Source organism: Pelecanus crispus, chromosome 1 (genome assembly GCF_030463565.1).
Source record: "Pelecanus crispus isolate bPelCri1 chromosome 1, bPelCri1.pri, whole genome shotgun sequence".
Lineage (NCBI taxonomy): Eukaryota > Metazoa > Chordata > Aves > Pelecaniformes > Pelecanidae > Pelecanus > Pelecanus crispus.
In genome coordinates this window covers 54,009,449-54,033,571 of record NC_134643.1, presented here as the reverse complement: position 1 = coordinate 54,033,571, position 24,123 = coordinate 54,009,449, and the positions used below count along the sequence as shown (strand labels likewise).

Sequence of the window (24,123 nt, the reverse complement as noted above, 5' to 3'; positions counted from 1 at the left end):
ATTGCTCTTAATTTGTTTTAATTATGCTAACCAATTAGACTACCTGAACAAAAACGGTAAATTACTATAGCTGCAGTTGAGATGGATTGGTAGCTTTTACATATGTAGTAGCTTCTTCCATTTGGTGTTAAAGGATGAGATTGATGAAGGTGAGGGGAATGTGAAACCTGGGGAGACGGGCTGGTACAATTTATTTCAAGCCATGATTTTCTTCCAGAACCTGTAGTAATTGCTTTAATGAGTTTAAATAATTTTTTAATGAGCAAAAATTGCAAACCAGGATAGTATAAGGCAACTCGAAAAATAAGTTGATGGAGGATTTTGTTAATGTATTTATGCTAAGGTTGTATGTTGTGCCATAACCTATACTGAGGTTATTGGTCATTCAAAGTTTATTGTTTTGGAGAGTGTCCTTGCTGAAAGAAAGTGATGAAATTGGTCAGCTGGCTGTTGCTGCAGAGCAGGTGGAGTGATAATTAAGGACCCTCTTTACATCAGATCATATACGTAGGTGCATATTTCCTGTAAAGTAATGAAATCAAGATCTTGATAGAGGTGACATCCCTGAACAGCATAATATGTGGTACCCAAAATAGAGTCAATGGCACCTGTACTAGCACATCACAAAATGTGTTTTTACTTCATCCAGTGTGCCAGTTGCTGTCAAAGAAAGCGGAATGGCCGAGGCTAAGCAGCCACTCTGCAGTAGGGTGAATCCACACTGATTACTGGTAAGACAGAAACAGTTATGAGAAGAAAAACATTTTTCATTAAATGGCTACCCTGTCTCCGACAGGTTGGTTCCAGTCCTTATGGAGAAAATAGCAGACACCTGACAGCCAAACTAGAAAACTAGGACTCCCGGGTCCGTTTTTAAGGTGGATGGGATCCCTGGAGTGAGATCGCTGGGAGGACACTCTGCTGCAGCTGCTCCCGCTCTGCAGCCCAGCATCCTTCTAGTTGGACCGAACCCTGGCATTTTCTTCTGCAGATCTTCTTTCTTTTAAGGAAGCATTTCCATGCAGTCTTCACGAGACTTAGAGGACAATTCACCTGTACTTTGGCAGCACATTGGGGTGGGTTGTGTCCTTAGCATCACGCTATTGGTTCATCGTAGTAGGGTATTGACATTGCCAGTGAAGGCTTTTGTATCAAAGGCTACAAACACTTTTCATATTTTCATCTTTATTATTCTTCTACAGCTCTTCCCTTAAAAAAGTGGATAAATATTAATGCTAGCAGTAGGACAGTAATGCAAGATCAAGTTTGTAATTCTGGGATATTTAGTACTTTAGGGGATAAGTGTATTCTGGATTGGTGTGTGTCGTGTTCTGTGCGAACCGCTCCATAGCACAACCTGAACACAAGCCATACATAGCCTCTGTGCATCGATTCAGTTTGAACTAAATATTCAAGGGTGGAGCCCATGCTTTTAATGCACATGTTTTATAACACAGAAAAATAATTTTATTAAACTGAAAATGCTTTAATACAATATTAATTAGATCTTCATGCGTACAGCTGGTAACTTGCAAATATACTAGGAAACTGAATGTGTGCTAAATAACATCTCCTAAAAGCATTTGTTCTGATGTGTGGTCCAGGTTCTCCTGTCCAGTATTTGGCTTTTCTTTCTGTGTGTTGAAGACCTTTCTGTAGTCATTGTGTATCTACAAGATGATGATGATTAAAAAACCAAAATGCATAGAAGGACCTCCATTAAACTGTACTACTAGAAGGAGATACTTAACACCATCTTAGGTTTTTCATTATTTTTACTGCTGTTTTTATCAGAGTATATAATTGCAAGATATAGAAATAAAAAAATCAATTTTCAATTCTAATATACTAATATCTGTATAATTAACTGATATTAGTCTCATATTACAGAGCTTACCTTTTAATGACTGTGTTAGTTGTAACTGTGAGCTAGAGTAATCTGCATTTTTACTCCAAGCAGTGAATGGCTGTTTGCTGCTTCTGGTATTGTGAGAACATTCATTACTGTATGTTATTAGAAAGCTTGAGTGTGTTTAAAAAAAAAAAAACAAAACTGCTATTTATTTAGTAGACAAACGTCCCATTCTTTAAAGGAGCTTGAATGTGGTTTTTTACCTTTTGCCTGGAATTAAGTCCATGATGAAACTGAGTCAAGATCGGAAAAAGGATCAATTCTAGAGCTGTTAAAATTTTCCATGGAGATTTGTATTTTATCTCCTATTTCTTGTTACACTAGCTGTATTTCATGCTTGTGTACAGATTAATGTGTTTTGCTGATAATTGCATATTAAAAATAGATAAATAAATGATTAGCTCATTATGAAATGTGGTGTAGTACCAGTAGCTTTAATTATAATTTATCTGCTGTGTAAGTAATCCTGCAAAATATTGTGGGATAACATATTGGTATTGCAATTGCTCTCTCATAGTGCTATATGATTAACATTGAAGACCTCAAGGAGGTTGGCCAGGAATACTCCTGGCCTCTGTAACCACACATTTTCCAAATCTGATCTGAACCAGTGACTGGACCTGTCGTTAGCTCAACACACAGGTGGAAATCAAGTCACTAGTGGAGGGAACAGTCTAAGAAGTCTATCTTCTAGGACTCAATTTGGGAATTTATTCCACCTTTCAAACTGTCCAGTATTTTTTCCACTTACTGCTTGTGAAAAGAGAGGGAATGTTTTCACTTTAGGTACAGACCTGCTTAGTGCTTGCTGTTTTTCACATAAATAATATTTTCAGCCTTGTGTCTTAGAATAGGTAATCATTTTTGTAATAATATTTGTATGGATAATAGGCATTTAGGATTTCTGATTTATGGTTTTTTGAGCCTCGTAATAAAAATGCATATATGTAATATTTGTCGTTACATCTGAAGCTTGCAAAATCATTAAGCTGCGATTTTTTTTTTTTTTAAGGCCATGGATTTAACTTCTTTTTAATTAAAAAATTGTTTTTAAGAAGCGGTTCAGCACGTAGCCTGAGACACATCCTCAGGAGGTGAAGTAGACAGGTCTCGGTATTGGCAGGTCTGGTTTCATTGTATTTTCCTGATTTTTATTAATGAAAAATTAAATTAATATTTTTCCACTGAAAAATTAAGGGTTATCAATTACAAGCACAAGATTACAATTACTTTTTTTTATCTTTAGTGGAGCCAAAAGTACTAGGACCTGATATTATCAGACAGCCAATTCTTAAACTAATGAGAATTTGGAAACCAGTTTAATGACAAAAATAGCTTGTCTGGTAAAGTCAGGGCAAAAATTCCAGCAGCCTCAGCGGTACCAAAGGCTGTTCTGAGAAATTCTGCAAAAACCAGTAAATCCTCACCTGCCTGAATCTGACCTGGGATGGCAACGGCTGAACAGTGCTGTACCACCACTGCTCTGGCAGCCAGCTCATCTGCAGCAGTGCAGCTCAGAGGAGTGTAACAACCCAAGATTCAAAATTACCTTTACCTGGAGAAGACTTTTGGCCTCTGACTTCTCAGTGCCATTAGATTGGAGATCTGCAACTAAATTATATATCTTAAGGGGGGAGGGGGATCAAACAAATGTCAGTTCCTAATGATAATGTATAGAAATGGGACTTACTAGGCAGCCATCTGTCTTTGTGAAATGCTGTCACCAAGACAACTGACATCTGCTTCCAGTTGGGTAATTAATTCGGGGGATAATGGTGCATATTTCATATTTCATTATGATATGAAATCGTAAGTGTCTTAGAAGTCTCTTCATAGGCATAATAAACAATTGCTTCCACTGCAGTTGTAGAAACCAGAGGTGTCTTGCATGGAGGAGAGTTGCAGCAAGTCTCTGACCTGCAGGTGCTTTGCAGCCTCTCCGTTTTCACTTGCCTGTGCTTTGCTGGGCGGCCAGGGTTCTACAGTGAAAGCCCTGCACTGTTAAAAATGGCAAGGTTTTGTGATAATTTAGGGTAGGAAGGAATCAGCAGTTGCAGTCAGGATGAAGAAAATCATAAAGTATCCCTATGTGAAAAAAACATGACCAAAGTTTAATATGCTTTGGACTGGATTTGGCGGTGTCTGGTATTGGTAAGCCACCGGATATTCACTATCGCAGCTGCGTAGCGCAGCCCTTGCTTTCTTCTGCCTGCACATTTTGTGGTCCTGAGAGAGGAGAAGGGGGTGGGAGAGATGCAGAGCATGCATTTTTCCAGAGCTCCCAGTTACTTTGGGTCTAGGGCTGATCCCACAGGGCCTCGCCTGTGTGGAGGATAAGATTAACGAGCCCGCTTGGTATAGGGGGCTCCTGCATCTGCAGCATCACACAACAAGCTTTAGCACAGCTGGAGTACTGGGGCATGGGGTCAATTATTGGCTCTGCAGTGTAGTGACATTAGTTGTTTTTATGAAAGTTTAATGACTCGGGCATATTTATCTTTCAAAATATGCAAATTGTTGCACCATGTATTCATGGTCAGTATGTGGGATAGGGGGTTTTGCCTTGTTTTTGTTGTTGTTGTAACTGTTGATCGCTGACAGCAGTTCTATGGATAAGATTTGTAAAATTTTGTACAGTTGTCCATGCTGGGAATTTATATAGAAAGTGTATTTAATCCATTCTCAAATTTTCAGTTAAACCAGTCATAATGATCAGGTGAGCTGTACTGCTTGGTCTGAGCTTGCTTCCTAGGTATCCTGGAATTAATCATTCTAGATAGCCTGGAGTTTATTCCAATATAACCAGCAGTAAAACAGTTAGTAGAATTGGATTTAGCTAGTGTTTCGGACTGTTTATACTTGCAGAGATAGGAAGATCACACCTTGTTGACTTGTATTTACCATTTTTTCTTAAATTCTGAAGCGTCTGATGCTGCCCCTAGAGAATTACTAGTACTGTTCTGATCACTGTCTAGTTTTCCACTTTGTAGCTAGTTCCTAGTGTCTGATGGCCACTGCATGCTTAGTCCAGACCGCTTGCACTATTATGGTACTAATTTTACACCATACAGTAACTTTTCAGGTTATTCCAAAAGAAAGGGAATTGATGTCTTGAATTTCAAGAATCTTTACAATACCAATTTTAAAGAAATGTAGAATAATTCTAAAAATACAGTATTGGATCATATTATTCAATCAGAAGAAAAGATCAGGCAGAAAAATGTTGCAGAAGAAATGTTTGGTTTTAGATGGAATAACTTGTTAATTCCAGCATCTGGACATATACAGTCATCAGGGAGTTACTGGGTTATATGTGTTTTTTAAAACATCTGTCAACTAAGTTGGAAATCTCAATGTAAAGTGTTGCATTGGTTACATTTGTGGATTCCTTACATTTCCTAGTGGAATTTTATTTTGTATGCTAATCATTGGAGAATATGGAGGTAAAAATAGGATTAAATTTGTGTGCAGGTATCATTTCTTTGGGCAAATTACTTGCCCCCTTCTCTTTCAATTGTATTACAACATCAAACATAAGAAAATACATGAGATGGACTTGCATTATTTTTGTCTCGGGTATCCTACTGTCGGTGTGGAGAGAGGCATGTCATGTACATGTCTTTTTTTTTTGTCCCAGTAACAAAACAGCTGGTTGTGGAGGGCCTTAAGCTACTCTCAAAGGTTTCATGGCATGTCATAGCAGATTCCTGCAGCCACACTGCAAAGCCCATTTCATTGTTGTATATGAAGTAAGCTACAATCCTTTTGACAAAATGCTTCACTGCATAGCACTTAGGTGCATTGTATTGACTGTCCCTATAGTTCAGTGTTACTATGTTCACTCTTACCTGGTATATAGAAAATATTCATGGGGAACTAACCTGTGGGCTAAAAAAGTGCAAGACTTTTAAAGGTTATTTGATACACAACATTAAGATATTTCTAAGATACTGCTTTAGGCAACTTTACCATTGCACACTGTTGACCTGTATTTGTGATATTTGACATTTTTGATAAATACTGTCAAGGATAATCCATCACAGAACAAGTTTTCAGACTTTCAGGGTGTTTGTTAAACTCTCATAACTCAAATATAGAAGTGTTTCAGAAAACCATATTTTATATTTGTAAGTTGAGTAACAAGTTTTCCAAGACAATTACTAGGGAGTCTGTTTCCAGAAGAATACACCTGTCTTCAGTTAACAGAGTATGTGGTCCAGACGAGACTGGGCTATATCTGCCTGTTTGCTGAGGACCATATGTTTCTGTAGGTTGCATCTTTAAATCCCTACCACTTCAGAATTGGGGTGACCACCATTTTAATAGAAAAACAAAATGTGGAATAAGCTTAGCAGTGCTTACGGTGTTCAAAGATCTGTTTTGCTTTGAAATTGAGCACAGCTGTTGAAATAATATAACCATTTAGACCTGTCTGCTTATCTCTTATGTGCGAAATCCCTCAAGGCTTGTGTCCTTTTCTCTCCTGTTCAACAGCTCTGTGAAGTCAAAGAGAATTGGTTTGTGCGGTCTGATATAGCTAATAAGGCAGTCAGAGTGCCAAGGATCTCGAAACAACCCAAGAACTGCAGCTTGACTTAAAAATCTCTAGGTAAATGCTCTTGATGATGGAGAAGCATTATGAAAGAAGCAGGTTCACTGAAATGCATTACCTGAGTAATGCTTAAAGCAGCTGTAGTTCATTCACGTGTTTCATATAGTTTCATACAGAGATAAACTGTGCACCCTCCTGTTTAACATTGAACGTAAACTGAATACATAACTAAGGCTCCTGCATGCCTCCAGCACGTTTGTGTGTGCTGCGTTCTCAGCTTCACTGGTGCTTTTCCAGATTTAGATTAAGAGGAGAGCACATAACAGGCTTGTGGGACTCTGCAGCTTGGGTCTGCTGTTGAGCTGCAGGGTCTGCAACAACCCTGTAAGGTGCCTCTCAGAGGAAAGCCTCGATCTGTTTCACGTGGTAGCCCATCACTTTGTAGATGCTGGCAAACAAGATGTTCTTGATGTTCAACAGTATCAGATAGCACAGAGACGTCCAACAGAGGAAGTGTGGACGCCTTCATGTGCCCATGGGTATGCAGGAGTTCACCCACCAGAATAATGATGGTGTGTTGCTGTACCATATCCTGAGATACTGGATCTAAGAGATGTCGTAGGGGAGTTGCTGGGGTTTGGCTTTTCTTTGTTTGTTCTCATCAATGGTAGCTCTTAATGATACTGCTTAAACTGAAGTAGTTGTTCACTTAAGAGGTAGCATTTCCAGGGTTTTTTGGGGACTATTACTTTTTCTAAGCTGAGTGAGAAATTCCTCTTGACTGAAGGGTGTTGACACACGGTGGTCCTAAATATAGTGGGAAGTACTGTCTTCTGTGAGGGAATGGAGGCAGCTCTGGTGTATGAAACCATATATACAGTCTGGAAGAGTTACGTGAGGACACTGCTGTTTGCAGAGCAGAGGCTTGCTTCTACGGTTAGGGCTGCTTTACACTTTGAAGCCATTGTAGCCATCAGGGAATAGCCTCGGAATATGATTTTTTTTTCCCCTAATGCTTAAGTTTCCAACTTGCTGCTTCTGACCTCTCTGTTTTCCTGAGAGCAGTGGTGGTTTTGTATGTGGCAGGGAAACGGAGAGATACAAGTGGGGAGTAGTTGCAGTCAATTTGGAACACCTTTTTGGCAGCATTCTTGGAGTTTGGACAAGCACCATGTATTTGTACCTATCCGCTGATCATCATGTTTGTGTGGAACAGAGATTTTTTTTCATTGCATCTGATAAAAGTAATAGACCTCCAGGACAAAGTTTGTCCATCCTGTGTTTCTTACGCAAGGATGACTCTACATGATAATGCAAACTGTACATGCCGTTTGGAGATTACCCATGAAAGGCATGGTGAATAGATTTAAAAGTGATCACATGTATTCATTGTGTGGTTCCTTTTCTCCCTTTTTGCCCTCTCTAAGCATTCGCTGGCTGTTCCTCACTCTTCTCCTCATCCATCCTGTGAATCCCTTTAATCCTCATCACTCAACTGTTTACCTGCACCTCTGTGTTTCTTTCTCCAGTCTCCTCCTCCCATTCCCTTGTTCTTGCTCCTGTTCTGCTGCCTTCTCTTCCTGTTTCATTATCCTTTCCTCCTTACTCATTTTTGAGGCTTTTTTTTTTTTTTTTTCAGTTTTCCACGGCTATACCTGCTTTGGTTTCTTCCTTCATTTTACAGGAGTTTTCCTCTGTTTGATCTCACCTCTCATTTTCTCTGCTGATTGTTTGCCTCGCAGTGCTCTCTGTCTGCTTAGCCTGTGTAGTGGACTAACTTGTTAAAAGGTTTGAAGAGAAAATGGCTTCACTCTGAATGGATCTTCATTTAATGATTGCAATGTGTTCTTTTTAACAAGGTACTTTTGTTATTATTTCAGGTCTTAAAAATTAGCTTGATTGGTCACCGGAAGCGTGTTCTGGCATCTTTGGGAGACAGGCTTCACGAAGATCCTCCTCAGAAACCACCTCGGTCAATAACCCTCAGGGTGAGTCCGCATTAAAATTTGTTTGCATTTCTCAAAAAGTCAGCAAGCATTTCATAACACTCACATGAAAACAACGGCCGCTTTGAGTGGGGTTCAGCTTAGCTCACTTCAGAAGTTTACAGTGTAGATGTCTTAGGCTGACCTGCTCAGTCGCACCTCCCCATATAGCCAGCAGAGATAAATTGACATGTTTACAGGGAGATTCATCTGACCTGTTTGAGATGCCTATGCTAGGATGAGATAACCTCGTACTTCTTAGATACTACTTATCTTCTTTGCTCAAGAAACTAGCTCAGGACCAGGTGTGTACAAGGTGCACATCTACATTTGCCCACAGGAATCCCAGCCCAGCCAATCGATATTGCAGAAGGAGAGTTACCATTTTTCTTTCACGTCTTCAAATGCTTGCACTTACTTTTCAGACATATGCTTTATGCTTTCGTTAAAGACAGCCTCTTTAAAGTGTTGAGATACCAATGCCATTAAGATGTTTCTGTATATCGAAAGCTTCATCGTGTTTTTAATACCCATTTGTATTCCCTCTTTCTGAAACCTTGTTGCAATGTCCCTGGAGTTTTTCCACACTTGACCAGATTTAATCTCCTCTCCTTACACCACCTTCACGTGGTTTCTCTGATCAAATGCCTTCACTTCCTCGCTGTCTATTACCTTTATTGAGTTGTGGTCTGATGACCCGTTCCTACTGCATTCCCTCCAAGGGAGTTCTTATCAACACTTTTTATTTTGATATTTTAGGTCGCACCTTTTGCATTTGATTGGATCTGATTATTTTCATGGGGCTGCATCTCTGACTGGAATCTCATTTGGGACTAAATTTCCAAATGTCAGAGAGTGTCCACGCTCCCAAGTTAAATTTCCTGGTGTAAAGAGAAATAGAGAAAGACAGAATGAGGGCTTATTTTTACATACACTTACAATATCTGTGACCAGCCTGTTTTCACCCTGCTTATTCTCAAATGCCACATACAGACATTTTAGGTCCCCCCCCCAATTCAGCCTATTCCTAATGCCATATTGAAAAAGGTCTCACAAGCCTGTAGTGTTCTGCTCTACGGCATATTGCACAAACGTGTGGGTATTTTTCTTGTATTTTATATGTATTATGTGAATGATTCCTGATGCATGGCAGGTGTTAAAACACTCCCAGGAAGGAGGAATCATGTGAAAGTCGCACATTTTTGCTCAATACTTTCAGTGCTCTGGACTGGGGAATTAGTTCCTCTTCAGCAGGTGGGAAAGTTTCCGCAGTCCATGTTACTGGTATATTCTCAGTTAATAGCGAAGAGAAAACTGGATGTCCTCCATCTGTAGTCAAAATGATAAAAAGTAGTCTGCTGCGCCACAGGTAGAGCTACTGATGTGGGCAAGTGCTAAATGTCATTCATCACCACATGGTATTGGAGTCTTCACAGAGAATCCTAAAGAGGAGGACATGAGTTTGGATTAAGGTTTTCTTTCCCATCAGCTGCTACTACAAAATGAGGACATAGTATTTAGTCCGTAGTTTGCAATAATTTTTAGCTTTAAGATTGGTTTAAATGAACTGTCTGCTGCTACTGGGAGATTGGTTTATATAGAATCATAGAATGGTTTGAGTTGGAAGGGATCTTACAGATCATCTGGTTCCAACCCCCCCGCCATGGGCAGGGATACCTTCTACTAGATCATGTTGCTTTAGATCAGTAGAAAAGATAGTTTTGTTTAAAGTCTACTTTTAAGGTCCCAAGGTGAACCTAAGCACGGCTAACACTTCATCTTTTTCGACTCTTTTCCTATTAGCTTTTAAAATATTTCAAAGGAAAAAATGGTTAAATATTGAGGAAAAGCAACAAACATTAAAAATATCCACAAAATATGTTATTCCCTCAATAACTGTGTGCTAAGGAAAAGTTACTGTGATTTCAAAGTCATATACTTGAAAGTTAGAAAATGCTGGATCTCAGGCTACCTATGCAATCTTGCTTTCCTTCCTTGAATGCATTATAATATTTAATTACAGGACCTGTTCCCATGTTACTCATGGAACCCCATCCTCACTTGGTCAGCACTGGAGGCTGGAATTTAAACTGAAGGAACAACAATTTAGGCGTTACAATAGTAATGATAGTTTAACACAAGGATTAATTCACTAGAGAGAATTCCTGGTTTTAGGAACTGGTTAGACAAACGTCTGTGGGACATGAGGTGCACCTAGGCAGCCTGAGGAAGGATCTCTTAAGCTCTCTTCCAGCCCTGACCTGTGTGGTTCCAGCATTACGTGACGAGCAGGACTGAAAGGTGGGGATGAAGTAGATTTCGACAGTGAAATGTATGATCAGGCATCCCTGCAGGGCATGTATCCATGCATTCACAACAGGGTGGAAACATGGTATGATTGCCTCGTGACTGACAGTAGCATGGTACTGAGTACATCATAGCACTTGCACGGGCATCCATGCCTGGTCTGCAGAGTATAAAGGAGATGAGAACGTGGTATGGAGTGAGGAAGAGGAATGAAGGAAGAATGGGAGAGAGACTCATGATCAAAGGACTAGCTGTAGCTATGAAAATACAGATTTACGCCTGCTTTTGCCACAAAGCCCTTGGATAATGCTTTGTAAGTTATTTAGGTAATTGCCTCATAAACAGTCACTAATTGTATGTTACCGACATTCTGCATATTTGACTGGAGCCTGGAGTCTGATTTATACAAGTGCTGAGCGCACAGTGCTGCAAATTAGATCAATAGAAGTGGAGTTTTGAATACAAGCACTTGGAAAATCAAGCAATAGATATTGTAATTGGGCGTCCAAAGTGACTGATGTTTTTTAACCTTTGTCTGTGTGTCTCAGTTCCCCCACACTGAAGTGGTGATTATAAAATGCCAGAAGTCACAGGGTGTGGTGAAAATAAATTGATTGACATTTTTAAAGCACTTACGAGCATTATGAAAATGACAATATTAGTCATCCTATGTTCAGAGCGGCATTTGAATAGAGTTTAGGAAAGGGGTTTGGGGCCACAAAACGAGGTGAGAATAAAATACTGACTACACGATAACTAATGATAACACAGTGCTGAGTATATGACAACATTCTGCACAGTTGAGAATCCATCTGTGCTGTGAAGGACGACTTTGAGAAAATAGCATAAAATCATACAATTACATACTGTTCCATAATGCAGAGGCACTGCAATTCTTTTATTTCTTGACTTTGTAATTCTTGTCTGTATTGCCTTGCCAGCAATCTTCCGATATAGATTTCTGAGTGAATTTCCTCTTTTTATGCAGTTTTATAAAATATAAAAAGCTTGATGAGAGCTGGAATCTGTATATCCAGTGCACGGTCATCTGTCACTTCGATGCACTGATGGCCCTATCAGTCTACGAACAGTGGGTGAATGGTGATGCGGAGCAGAGGGAGGCTACCTACCTGTACCTACCTGGCTGGAGCGGCAGGTAGCGGTCATTAGAAAGGATGTCATTTGGTGCCCCTGTACTCAGGTTATTTTCAGGGCAGAGGCGTCTGCACCATCTAGTCAGAATTGGGCCCATGGAAGAACCGGGGGCAAGCTTTAGACATTATGTCTCACCAAACCTTCTGAGTATGTGCAGATTACAGCTTTTCAGAAGCTTTTAACTGGGCCAAATGTAGGTGGATTTTCTTGAAGGAGGGAAAAAGACTATTCCTAAGAGGAAAACACTCCTTCCTTTGCCCTGGGAAATGTCAAGTGCTTGTCTCAGATCATAGGAAAGCTACAGCATTAAAAACAAAACCAGAAAAATCCCAGTTAATTAAAAGTTGCTAAACAACTATATATCCCTGATTTTAGTCAACCAACATGGAAAATACTAATCCTTTATTGTGATTGCAAGGAATAATGTCACATAGACTCCTGCATTTCAAATACTAACATCAGATGTTACTATCACTTGAACGCATACAGAAAATTGCAGCTTTCCATTTGGAAGAGATTACAGCTCTCTGTTTTCTTACACCAGACCTTGTTTCTTAACAGCATGGAGTAAAGTACCTTGATGCTTTTCAGAATTAGGTTTGCTTCAATGTAATCGTGCATGAAATATCCACTTTAATTCTTTCTTTCAATAAAAAGGCAGGGTTTTTTTACCCTCCATGCACACTGGAGCAGGTCTTTGCTTCCTCCAGTATCTTCAGGTCCCTTCTTGTTGTTCAGTATTGAAATATAGTATTACAGCAATAGGTAATTTAGACAAGGTCTGCACTGTGCAAACACGCTCCTGGGTACGTTCTGCCTCCAAAGAACTTACTATCAGAGAAATCTCTAGCGTCACATAAATTGAGCCCAGTAACCTACATCATGAGAGAGGAACATGTTTCCCCATCCAGTTGCTATGACAGTTTTTACAGTCCCCGCTGGGGTGGTGCATATGCAGACTGGCTGGCCAGTACACTGTAGCTCTGCCTCCGCTGATTGCAATCTCCAAGACAGCGTTGAACGGTGGAGCTGGGCACCAATGTTTGGGATTGGTGTTTGAACAAGTGATGTGATGTGCATGAGGACAGGTGTTTCCAAACATGTGTACGGTGGCTGTCTGTGAGCGGTGTGGTGGCAGATCCGGGTAAATGTATGATCAGGAGGACATGTGTCGTGGTTTAGCCCCAGCCAGCAACTCAGCACCATGCAGCCGCTCGCTCACTCCCCCTGCCCCGATGGGATCGGGGAGAGAATCGGAGGAGTAAGAGTGAGAAACACTCCTGGGTTGAGATAAGAACAGTTTAATAATTGAAATAAAGTAAAATAGTAATGCTAATAGTAACAGTATAATAATGATAATAATAATAACAATATACAAAGCAAGTGATGCACAATGCAATTGCTCACCACCCGCCGACCGATACCCAGACAGCTCCCGAGCAGTGATTGCTGCTCCCTGGCCAACCCCCCCCAGTTTCTATACTGAGCATGACGTCATATGGTATGGAATAGCCCTTTGGTCAGTTTGGATCAACTATCCTGGCTGTGCCCCCTCCCAGTTTCTTGTGTACCTGGCAGAGCATGGGAAGCTGAAAAGTCCTTGACTAGCATAAGCAGTACTCAGCAACAACTAAAACATCAGCATTTTATCAACATTCTTCCTCTGCTAAATCCAAAACACAGCACTATGCCAGCTACTAGGAAGAAAATTAACTCTATCCCAGCCGAAACCAGGACAACATATTTAGCTGTTTATTAGACAGAGTTTGTGTTTCAATTCACTGTGGTGTTTGCACACTGACTGATACAAGGTCACAGTTCAGCACAGATTGATTACCAGAAGAGCATGGTAAAATATTTGTACTCTGATGCTTTCATGCATTCTAGGAATTGTTACTTAGCATGTTTCTGATATCCAGTACTTCAAGCTAAACGGATGTTCTGCAAGACCTATAAAAATTGCAAAGTGTATTTTGTAAATGGTTGTGCATGTCTTTTTTCCAGCAAGAGATGTTGCTGGAGTTCAAATCACTTTCAAATCACTTTCACTGCTCAGAGTGGCTGCTCAGAAGTGGTGAGAATGTATTTCATCTTACAAATAGCTAGTCCTAAATCATGGCTTTATTTGGGCCTTGACAAGAAGTAACTCACTGTTTTATCTCTCTAGCAGTCCTAGAAGGGAGTATATATTATACAAGGAGGTTTTAGAGAGAGAATTTGCCACTAGTTCATGTAAATAGTGAATTATTTTTCCTTCTACGTGGGCTCTGCACCTTAGGTAGCGAATCTCACAAGTTCAGCCACACTAACCTCTACTTCAAGAATTGTTCCTTAATTTTTTTAATATTAATAATTCAAATACATTTTTAAATGTGTGGTTTGAAGTCAGCAATATGCTGCTGTTCTTATGCTGCATTATTCTCCTCTCTGTCCAGGAACCCAGCGGTAACCACACTCCTCCTCAGTTGTCTCCATCACTTAGCCAAAGCACTTTCACTACTGGTGGCTCCCTGGACGTTCCCCACATTATCATGCAGGGCGATGCAAGGAGAAGAAGAAATGAAAACTATTTTGATGATATTCCCCGGTCAAAGCTGGAGAGGCAGATGGCACAGGTAGGATTAAAACAATGCCATTAAAAGGCTGCGCCTTGCTGCAATTCGTTACAGAACTAAGCCTAACCATAGCTGTGGGTCATATATGAAGGCTGAATTGTAAGCTACGAAGATTGATGATTTTTCCAAGCTATCTGTTCCAGTTCTCTGTATTTCAAATAGTGTAAGTTGGTGTGCAGTTTCTCCTGAGAGGTAGAGTTTTGGGGGTGTTTAGGTGTCTGGAGGCTGAGATGAAGGTGCCTCCTGCACACCAGAGCATGCAGGCTCCCACCAGCACTGACTCTGCCTCTTGTTTCTGTAACAAGGTGCAGACTCCTCAATTTCTGAGCAACCAAGATAAAAATAAGCTGACGTCAGTTCACTGCCAGAAACTCAGAGGACTTGGGGGGTGGCGGCAAGTGCTGCATTTATTAATGGAGAGGGTCAGCATTCTCCTAAACTTTGTGATCTGGGGATATATCTTGAGTGTTTAAAAAAAGATTTAACTGTGCAACAATTCATTTGAACATCGCAACAGTGCTAGACTCAACTGGATGTTAAATCAAACTGTTCATGAAAGAAATTCTATGATTCTATGAAAGAAAGCCTAAAGTAGCCTCCATCTCTGAATTTTTTCACCCAACCACAATAAGAGTACTGATTATTTTAAATCAAGCATATGTTGACCAGAGTGATGTCTTGTACCATTCTAAAGGACAGTAAAGTTAAGCTTGGACAGCCTGTTGGCGAAAATGCTTTAGGATGAACTCAGCTGGTTTTTGGTGGCACATACGATGAAAGACAACCAGGTCTTAAGCCATGCGGTGCTTTGCAGCGTATGTTGGAAATAGGGCTTTGATTTGCCATCAGAAGCAGATGGGCAGCCAGTGCAGTTCCTGGAGCGACTCACTCCACGAAGGAGCAGGTTGCTGCATGCTGCCCTGCATGAGGCTTCCCAGTGGTTCTCTGCCTGCCACAGCCCAAAATAGAGCTTCTATCCAAAATTCAAAATGGAAACAGCTATGCAAATAACTGTGTTATGGTTAACATAATGAACAAAAGGCTGCAGTCTCCCAGCTAATTGCATGAACAAGAAGTAGTAATTAAATAAACAAGCAAAAAAGAAGGTGCTGCCATTACCTGGGAACACAGAAACAAATTGAATTCTATTTTTTCAGAGGACATTTCTAGGGAAGGGAAATTGCATTTGGTTGGGTGAGGCTGTTTGCTTGCCTTTTTTTTAATCTCCTAATTTTCTGCTGTATAATCTTATTGTGCGGAATTAAGGGGAAAGTTGCCTGGTGAATGAGCTTGTTTTCAACCCAAAGTCTGCTGGACTTTTCTGGCAAGAACAAGGTCGAGCTGAAGTCCAGCAAGCAAAAGCCCAGTTCATAACATGAAAACATTTCTTTGAAGGTCATGAAATTTAGGTGTTTGAGCGTGAAATACACACTTGCTCATGGCTGAGTAGACTCGTTCATCTACTTAGTTCATTTTATCACTTGGTTCACAAATCCCTATTCTCACTTCCTCTTTTAGTCGCTAACATTGAAGAAGAAGAAAAAAAACAGAGCAACCCAAAAAAACATACTAGCAATTCTTCCTGCTTCTTTTTCACTCTTTTCTTTTCCTGGTTGAAGTCCTGATATTCCCAAGAGATATGGCACATTCTCATATATGGCACCTGGAGATTTTCTTTGGGCTGTTAAAAATTGCTTTTCCAGAAGGACTGTGATATGTTGCATATCCAAAGAGAAAACTGAGCAGTTAGTGCTTAGACCACTCCAAACCACTTTAAAACCAATTAAGTGCTGGGATTTTTTTTTTTGTGGGAGTGTGTACCTACTGAATGAATGACTTCTCTAACTTTCACTGTGGAATATAGCAGCCATCCTTTGGGACTCCAAGGGGAAAATGGATTCAGATGAAATCTATAAAACAGTGTTTTGTGTTAGTCCCTGAACTCCAATCTGTTTGGAGTCTTTCTCAGCTCTGCCCCCAAATTTTGCATTCCTGATGTATGTAAAATTCCCTTTGACTTTAATGGGAAAGTCAATGACTCCCTCTGGTGATCATTCTCACTAAATTGGACTCACCCCATTAAGAGGCTAATCAGGGATTGTTCAACCATTCTAGCCCAAAAATAGATTTTTAAATTTATTTTTTGCAATATGTGCTTTACTAAAATGAACTGTATTTCCTCCAATCTTTTCCCCCAAAGCCCCTTTGAAATTAAAGGTAAAATAATTGTTTCTGGAAAATAAAGGAGATCCAACTGCTCTTAACATGAGCCTACTGCTCCATGGTGGTTCTTTTTTTTATCTAGCAACTTCGTCCTTGCAGTTTGCAGGTTTCTTTGGCTTATGTCAGATCAACAACAACTTCTGAGATGATACGAGTCCAGCTTTCCAGCTAGAATACTTCTCACAAACAGAATGATCTACAGGGATTATTGGAATTGCTTTGAGGATATTTGTCTTAACCCTTTCTTTGCTAGGCTGTTTGCATGCTGCTATATGAATCTGCATGTTTACTGGATGCTATAGTAGACAGATGTGCATAAAGACATATTTGATGCTGTGATTTTTTGAAAGGTTTTTAGGTGCGTTCTTGATGATGAGATTAATGGGTATTTTCATGGCCTTGAAGAGCGAGACTGACGTGGTATTGAGAGCTTATTCATGGCATTGCTTTCACGAACTTGATTTTATTTCAGAAATGTTAGGATAAGACTATTTTTAGCCTCAATTTAAAATCTACACTTTGTTTCCTGGAGGAAGCACTGATTTAAACTTACTTAATGTGGGTGGTTTTGTCTCAAGGCCAGCATGTACCTTCATTCACAGTTCCCTAGCAGACTGTTTGCGACCTAAGAAGGAAAAAAATCCTAATATAAACAATGAGTCTAACCAGTTTAGATTCCCCACTGGAATAGGTTTGGTCATCCAACTCTCCCGTTGGTCATCCAACTTTGAAAGTCTTTGACATCTGGTTGGAAAATCACAACTGCTGAAAAGGTAATACAGAAGGTTGTGAGATGGTTTGTTTTCCCAAAAAAAAAAAAGGAAAAGAAAAAAATCCAGAAAGGATTGAGTAGTGTGAGTCATCTTTGACTGTGGATGTTGAATTCTGAGCCTGCAAACTGTAGATTAGTATGATCAAATTAACGTAGTTTAAAATAGCTGAGGTTGCTCTTACAATTGCCTAAACCTTTAAAATAGAACTGAAATCATACAGGCAAAGCCTAAGGGCTTTGGAACCAAAATCAATAGGAGGAGTCCCATTGAAAGCATTGAGCTCTTCATTCACCCCTGAAATCATGGCGGGGGGGGCGGAATATGTATTTGCGGGGAAGAGCTTTGGAAATTAAAAGGAAGCATAGCTAAGCTCGTTAAAATACACCTATTAAAATGTCAGGTCTTTAGGATTTGTAATTCTCCAGGCAGCAGAGAAGCTTTAGGTACTAGCTGCAAGCATATCCCAGACTGCCAGCCCCGAGGCTGTTGCTATTTATTGCTCCAGCCAGTGACATACGGCGGTGCTTTTAGCCACCGTGGTCCATAAGACCTTTCACCGTGATGTTCAGAGCGCTGCACCCTGCCCCGAGCCAGGAGCGAGGGCCGAAAGCATCCTCCCTACGGCAGGCAGGCAGGGAGGTGCGGGGAGCTCCTCTGCCCACGCCGCTCCGTGCAGAAGCAGAGCTGGGTCAGGCATCACCCCAGTGCTGACGCACGCTCTCCCCACAGGGCCGAACCTGCGGTGCACCCCGAGACGGAGAGGTCTGTTGTGCCAGGAGGCGGTGGGTGGGCGCCTCTTTAGGGCTCTGGGGAAGGCTCCAGGCTGTGTCTGCCTCTGGGAGAAAAAACTGGTAATGAGTCAGAGTAAGCTTTCTGGTAGGATAAACCTAGTCATGGCCCATATGGGGGGCACCCCAGTAGGCTGGGATGGAAAGAAGAGAATCCTTTAAGATCTGAGAGTTGGAAAAAATATTCACAACGGCTGGCAGGAGAAGTTCTTTCTCAGAGATGCTGAACCCAGACTTAATTTTGAATTTTGAAAGCCTTTCTGGGTTCTTTGGTCCCATGGTCTGAGGGCTCTTACTCTTTTGTTTGTTTGTTTGTTTGGGTTTTTTTCATTCTAAAACACAAGATAACTTAAACGTAAGGTCGTTGTAATGACTGGGTAGTAAGTTTGAAGTAAAGCTACTCCAATTGTTGGGATTCTGCTTGTAACGTTATTTTGTGAGAGATGATAATTCATTACAGGATTAGAATTGATATGCACGAGACAGTCATTCAAATGGAGTTAGTACCAGAGATCCTTTATGTAGAATAGAGGAAAAGTGTAATAAAAACAAGGGACACAATTAGCAAAGGCAGGTTTATAGGAAAATTGTGAAATAATTTTGCTGCTTGCTGAAATAATACCTCCAGCTCAGTAATATCTTCCAAATACGTCACAGATATTAATGCATTCCTATTTCCAGTGCACTGTGGGGCTATGTGGTTTAAAATCATGTTTCCCATTTTACAGCTAAGAAAATTGAGGTATGGGGATGTTGCAGGTTGGCTAAGATGACGCTGAAAGCTTGAAGGAGCCAAAAAGTAACACTCTTGTCTCATAAGACCCACCTTTAGTTTTTTTAACTTTTAACCACAGTATGACATTTTATTTGCTTGTTTGCTGTTTGTTTTCCTGTCTCCTCTTCTGCTTTGGAAGGATTTAAAGATTACAGTGAATGAAGGAAAATACACCCAGGAGAATATTGGTGTGTAAGATGAGATTATCGAAGAAGCAATGAAGAATGGGTTTTTATCAATGGTTGAAATTACTGGTGAAATAACAGAATTCTTTACTAGTAGATTTAAGAAGCAATAAATACAAAAATATGGTTGTCTAGATTATTTCATTCTGTTGTTATTTCTAAGGTTTCTTTCTTCCATTTTTTATAAGCATAAAAAAGTGTATGTTGTGAGGATAAACAGACAGCCATTTTAAAGACAAGTATGTAAAATTCAAACAAAATGCTCTAAGGTTCATATTTTTAGGTGCGTTTTATTTTAATATGGAAAGATAACTGAACTATGAAGACCTTCAATTTAACATCAAAAGAAAAATGCTTAACTGAATCTATTTTTATTGCATGGTATAGAAGTTACTGACAGTTGTCTTTTTAATTCAATTAGATATTAATGCCATAGAGGGCTGTATCTTGAACTGTAAATTTCAGCAAACTTTCATCTGTAAATCCCTTGTGTATTTAATGGACAAGTAAACTGATAAAGACATTATGAAAAATCTAAGTAATTTCTGCCTGAATAGAAAGATACAACTTTTTCAAGAATGTTATGGAAGCTAGCATTTTAAAAGTCATGGGATGTGGATCATACCTACATGCTGCTTCAGCATATGGAATTCAGGAAGCCGCTTCTATATTTGGTATTAATGATCCAAACTAAAGCCATAAATACTACACCAAGAAGGGGACAGATGTTCTTTAAAGATGGGGACAGATGTTTTTTATTAATTTACTGTTTTTCACACTCAGTCATGTGAGCTAGAAGCTCTACATTGGAAAGATTGTATGAAAAATGAAGGAGGATTGTATGAAAAATGGAGAAGATGAGGTAGTTTCTACTGTCAAATAAACTATTCTTATTGAAAATCTGAATATTTCAGAGTCAAAGCTGAATTTTAATATCTAACATTTACATTTTTAAGCTGCTGGAAAAAAAGTTGTACTTAGAGTTTGGGGTGCTCTTCTGAAAGACCCCACTCTTTTTTTTTGTTTGTTTGTTTGTTTTGTTGTTGTTGTTGTTTTTTCCACTAGAATGTAGATACCTGTACCTAATGTTCAGGGACCAAAGTCTCATAATCCTTATTGGTGGTATTTGTCCAGAAGTTTGTATCCTCTATGCAAGGCTAAAAGGCTGGGTTGCGCTTGTAGCTGTCAGCACCAGCAGAAGGGGTGTTGTCAATCAGAAGAGGCTTGGCTGCTCACCACGGATCACGGGGCCGGAGGTGCAGCTCTGCACCTCCAGGAGCCGGGCAAAGCAGCTGTAGCCTTGGCTAACTGCTGGGAAGACCCTCAGTAGGTCCTCCCCAGCAGGAACCCAACTCCTGCGTTACTGGATTGAAACCAAATGAAAACTGACTGCCTATCGGAAAAGATCGCCATCGCATGAAGGAGGGTGTCAGCTGGGGGAGAGGGAAGCACAGCTGTGTTATTGGTCTTTCCTCATCAGAGGAAAATGTGCAAAGTATGGCTCTGCGTGGAGGAAGAGGTGGAGGTGCACAGGACCTAGAGCATCGACCCTGGCATGGGAGGCTGGCTTTCCTTCTCGCCCTGCCACCGGCTGGAGGGGACAATCTTTGCAGGCTCACTGTGGTCCTGGGCCAGTCATCTCCCTACCCAGGGTGTGCTGGCCGTGGCACGCACCTTCTCGTGAAACCTCGCTGGGAGCTGCTGACAGGGTGCACAGACCTAGAGCGCGGTGTCGCTGCTCACACCTCTCACCCGCTGCCTGCCTGCAAGAAAGCCGTTCCAAGATGGCCAGTGATTTTCTGGAAATCTTCATGTAAAGTATTTTCAGGAGAAACCAAAGAAATACACCAATGCAAAATGTATACACTTATTCGAATAAGAAGTGTTATTTCTAGTTTCTGCTTCTCTAAAAGAAATACTAATTTCAAATTTCACTCTTCGTCTCTGAAGATCTTGTTTTCGAAGGAGGATCTGCAATTATTCGTGCCAGTAAGACAAGCTCTTTCCAGAGCTTTGGCAATGTTCAGGGAAGCAACATCTATTGAGACAGCACAACTGCTCTCCCACGGTCCTAAAACATTTGGAGTGACGATTACAAAAGGGGCCAGACAGCCCCATTCATCTGATTTTCATTTGTTTCTTTCAGCTGTTGCACCTTTAAAGATTGTTCACCATGCCAAGAGTGATTTTTCTGGGATTTGATCCAAAATTCTCCTCATTTCTGGAGCTAGACTGAATTATAGTTAGTGGGTTAGCTAATGTGCTTCAGAGGGAGCTGGGTTTGCTGCTGTTGCTCTCCTTCCCTCCTGCGCCTCGCTGGGGCTGCAATGCCAGGGGATGGGAGCGATTTCCCAAGGCTCAGCCCTGCGGTGAGACACAGAGGGAGAGGCAGCGGGGGAATAAGCCCAGAGCTTATGTTCAGCAGCTCCTGTTCTCCCCGTGGACCAGCTCTGCTACCTGGAAGCCTGAGAGAGGGCGAGCCTTGCTGGGGAGAGGTGGAGAAGGCAGCAGATCAGGAGTCACCAACAGACTTCTCAGAACAGCTCAAGGGTGAACAGACCGTTGGGGACCCACATTTACCTAACCAGGGCCATGCCCTGGTGTTTTCTAGACTTCTGTTTGTCATTGTTACTCTCTCCTGGATTCCCTCAGCGTGCCTCCATCCTCCCTGAAGTGCAGTGGCTAACACTGATATCGCCCCATATGAGACCTTGCTGGTGGTTGCGTATGGCACACAAGTTTCTTCCCATGTGTTACAATATGCCATTTTTATTAAATACCTCCTTTTTTATTTAGGAGAGGGGAGTTCAGCGAAGGGCCACCAAGATGGTCAGGGGCTGGAGCACTTGCCTTCTGAGGAGAGGCTGGGGGACCAGGGCTGGCTGGAGAAAAGGCAAGTTTGGGTACAAAAACTGAAAGAGGAAAGGTGCTGACTGAATGGCAAGAGAAACTTCCTCCCCAGGAGGACAGGCATGGTGGGGGACAGGTTGCTCACAAAGGCTGTCCAGTCTCTGTCCTTGGAGGTTTTCAAGACCTGACTGGATGAAGCCCTGAGCAACCTGGTGTCGTCTCATAGCTGTTCCTGCTTTGAGCTGGGGTTGGAATGGAAACTTCTTGAGCTCCCTTCTGACTTGAATTATCCTGCAATTTATTTGCTTATTCTTTTGCAAGACCGCTGTATTTAATTTGAAGTATACTAAAACTTCCAAATCTTTTTGTGTCCTCTCCCCGTCTTCCTGTTTAATTGCTGTCCTAGTTTATTTGCTATTTTATTTATGTGTTTACTTACTTTCCCAAGTAATCCTCTTGTCTTACTGAATTTCATCTGACTGATTTCTGTAGTTCATCAAATCCATTTTCAGTTCTTACTCTGTTCTGGAAAGTCCTTGATGCCAGGACCCTCCCCAGAGAGCCTGAGCTCTCCTCCAAGCCATGGCATGGAGCGAGTCATTGCAGATTCCCTCGGCGTGTTCCGGTCCACTTGTGCTTCAGTACCAATAATTATTCTCTAAACGTGCATTTCAACTTCTTGTGCAACCACTTGCATTTTGACTGAAGCTAGTTTGTGTATGGGCCATGGCATGTGTCGCTGCATCAGGAGTCACACCATCGGTGTCCAAGTCCTGTTGGGCTCCTCCTTGCTGCTGATGATTTAGTTGGCCAGTTTTCCAGCAAAGGAAAGAAATTTGTTCTGAGATGATTCATACTGAGCAACCTCATTATAAACACCTTGAATTTTTCTTGGCCCATAGAAGCTCTGTCAAGTAACACATGGCAGGCAATATTATGCTTTTTCTTTGTTATCCTCAGTAACATATACGTAGCTATAGATATACAGACATACATGCACATTTTCCTAAGTGTTGATTTCAGGTGGCCAGGAAGAATATCAAAAGGTCTCATAGGCCACGAGGACCAGGGGATGGTGACTAGGTTTTTAAACAACTTTTCTAGTAACTTGCTGGTCCCTGCCATTAAGCTGGCTATAACTTTCTGAATCTTCATTTTCTCCCATCTTAAATATTCTTTTAGCCCTTCTTTGGTCCTTTCATTATCTTCAATGACTTTCTGAGGATAACTGCTCCTAGTTTAGGTAAAACTGTGACATCTCTTAAAGTGCCATCAAATGAAGTTCATTAAGCTGCAATGAATACATCAGGACTGCCTTCCACCCAGCTCCTGTTCCTTCTGCATATGTTGTCCAGGTATTCTTTTCTGTTGCTTTCCTCCTTTCTTCTCCTGAGAAAGTTGATCATGGAAATGATATATCTTACTCATTTGTGATAACTTGCAGTACAGTTACTTTCTGTCTTCAGATTATCAACCAAGTCTTCCCTGTCTATAGGGATGAAGCCTAAAGTAAGATCTCCTCAGATAATTTTGCTCACCCTATGAAACACTTGTTTCCAACACAGCCCACGACCTTGAAGACCTGTATATGTACTGTCCTACAGCTTTTCCAGTAAATATATGAGTAATTAGAAAGAATTGAAGCAGATGGAAATGTGCAAAGACTTTGTAACATGATTGGCTACTGACTTTACAACACGTGTCTGAAATAACTGTGCCCTACTGTCGTCTTCTGTCACAGAGGAAGTAAGCAAGAAGAATAAGAAATACTATTCCATATGTAAATGTGTTTTCTTGAAATCAAGCACATTAAGTTAAATAAATGGAAGTGAGAATGTCCTTAATTCTTTTAAAAGACAGTCATAAAGTGATTAGGAGACCATGTCAGAACTGCAATTGCTGGGAAGAGAAGGGGGATGGATGAGTGGAGAGCGGGTAATGCCTCACCTCCCTCCCTCTCACACTGTTAACCAGCCACCTGTATCACGCATAGCAGATGGCAA

General features: G+C 40.9%; 1 protein-coding gene across 17 annotated transcripts in view; it reads left to right on the top strand.

The window, feature by feature from the left end:
• Positions 1-24,123, top strand: part of ANKS1B (ankyrin repeat and sterile alpha motif domain containing 1B) — a 446,177-nt gene that overhangs the window by 384,751 nt on the left and 37,303 nt on the right. For 9 of the 17 annotated variants that reach the window (XM_075728083.1, XM_075728082.1, XM_075728085.1 and 6 more), the window contains 2 exons: positions 8,345-8,452; positions 14,347-14,526. The exons of 3 other annotated variants lie outside the window; for them this stretch is intronic. In XM_075728083.1, the coding sequence (XP_075584198.1) occupies positions 8,345-8,452; positions 14,347-14,526 (288 nt within the window). The remainder of the gene's footprint in view (positions 1-8,344; positions 8,453-14,346; positions 14,527-24,123) is intronic. 5 more of the 17 variants (XM_075728097.1, XM_075728096.1, XM_075728094.1 and 2 more) reach the window with 1 other exon arrangement.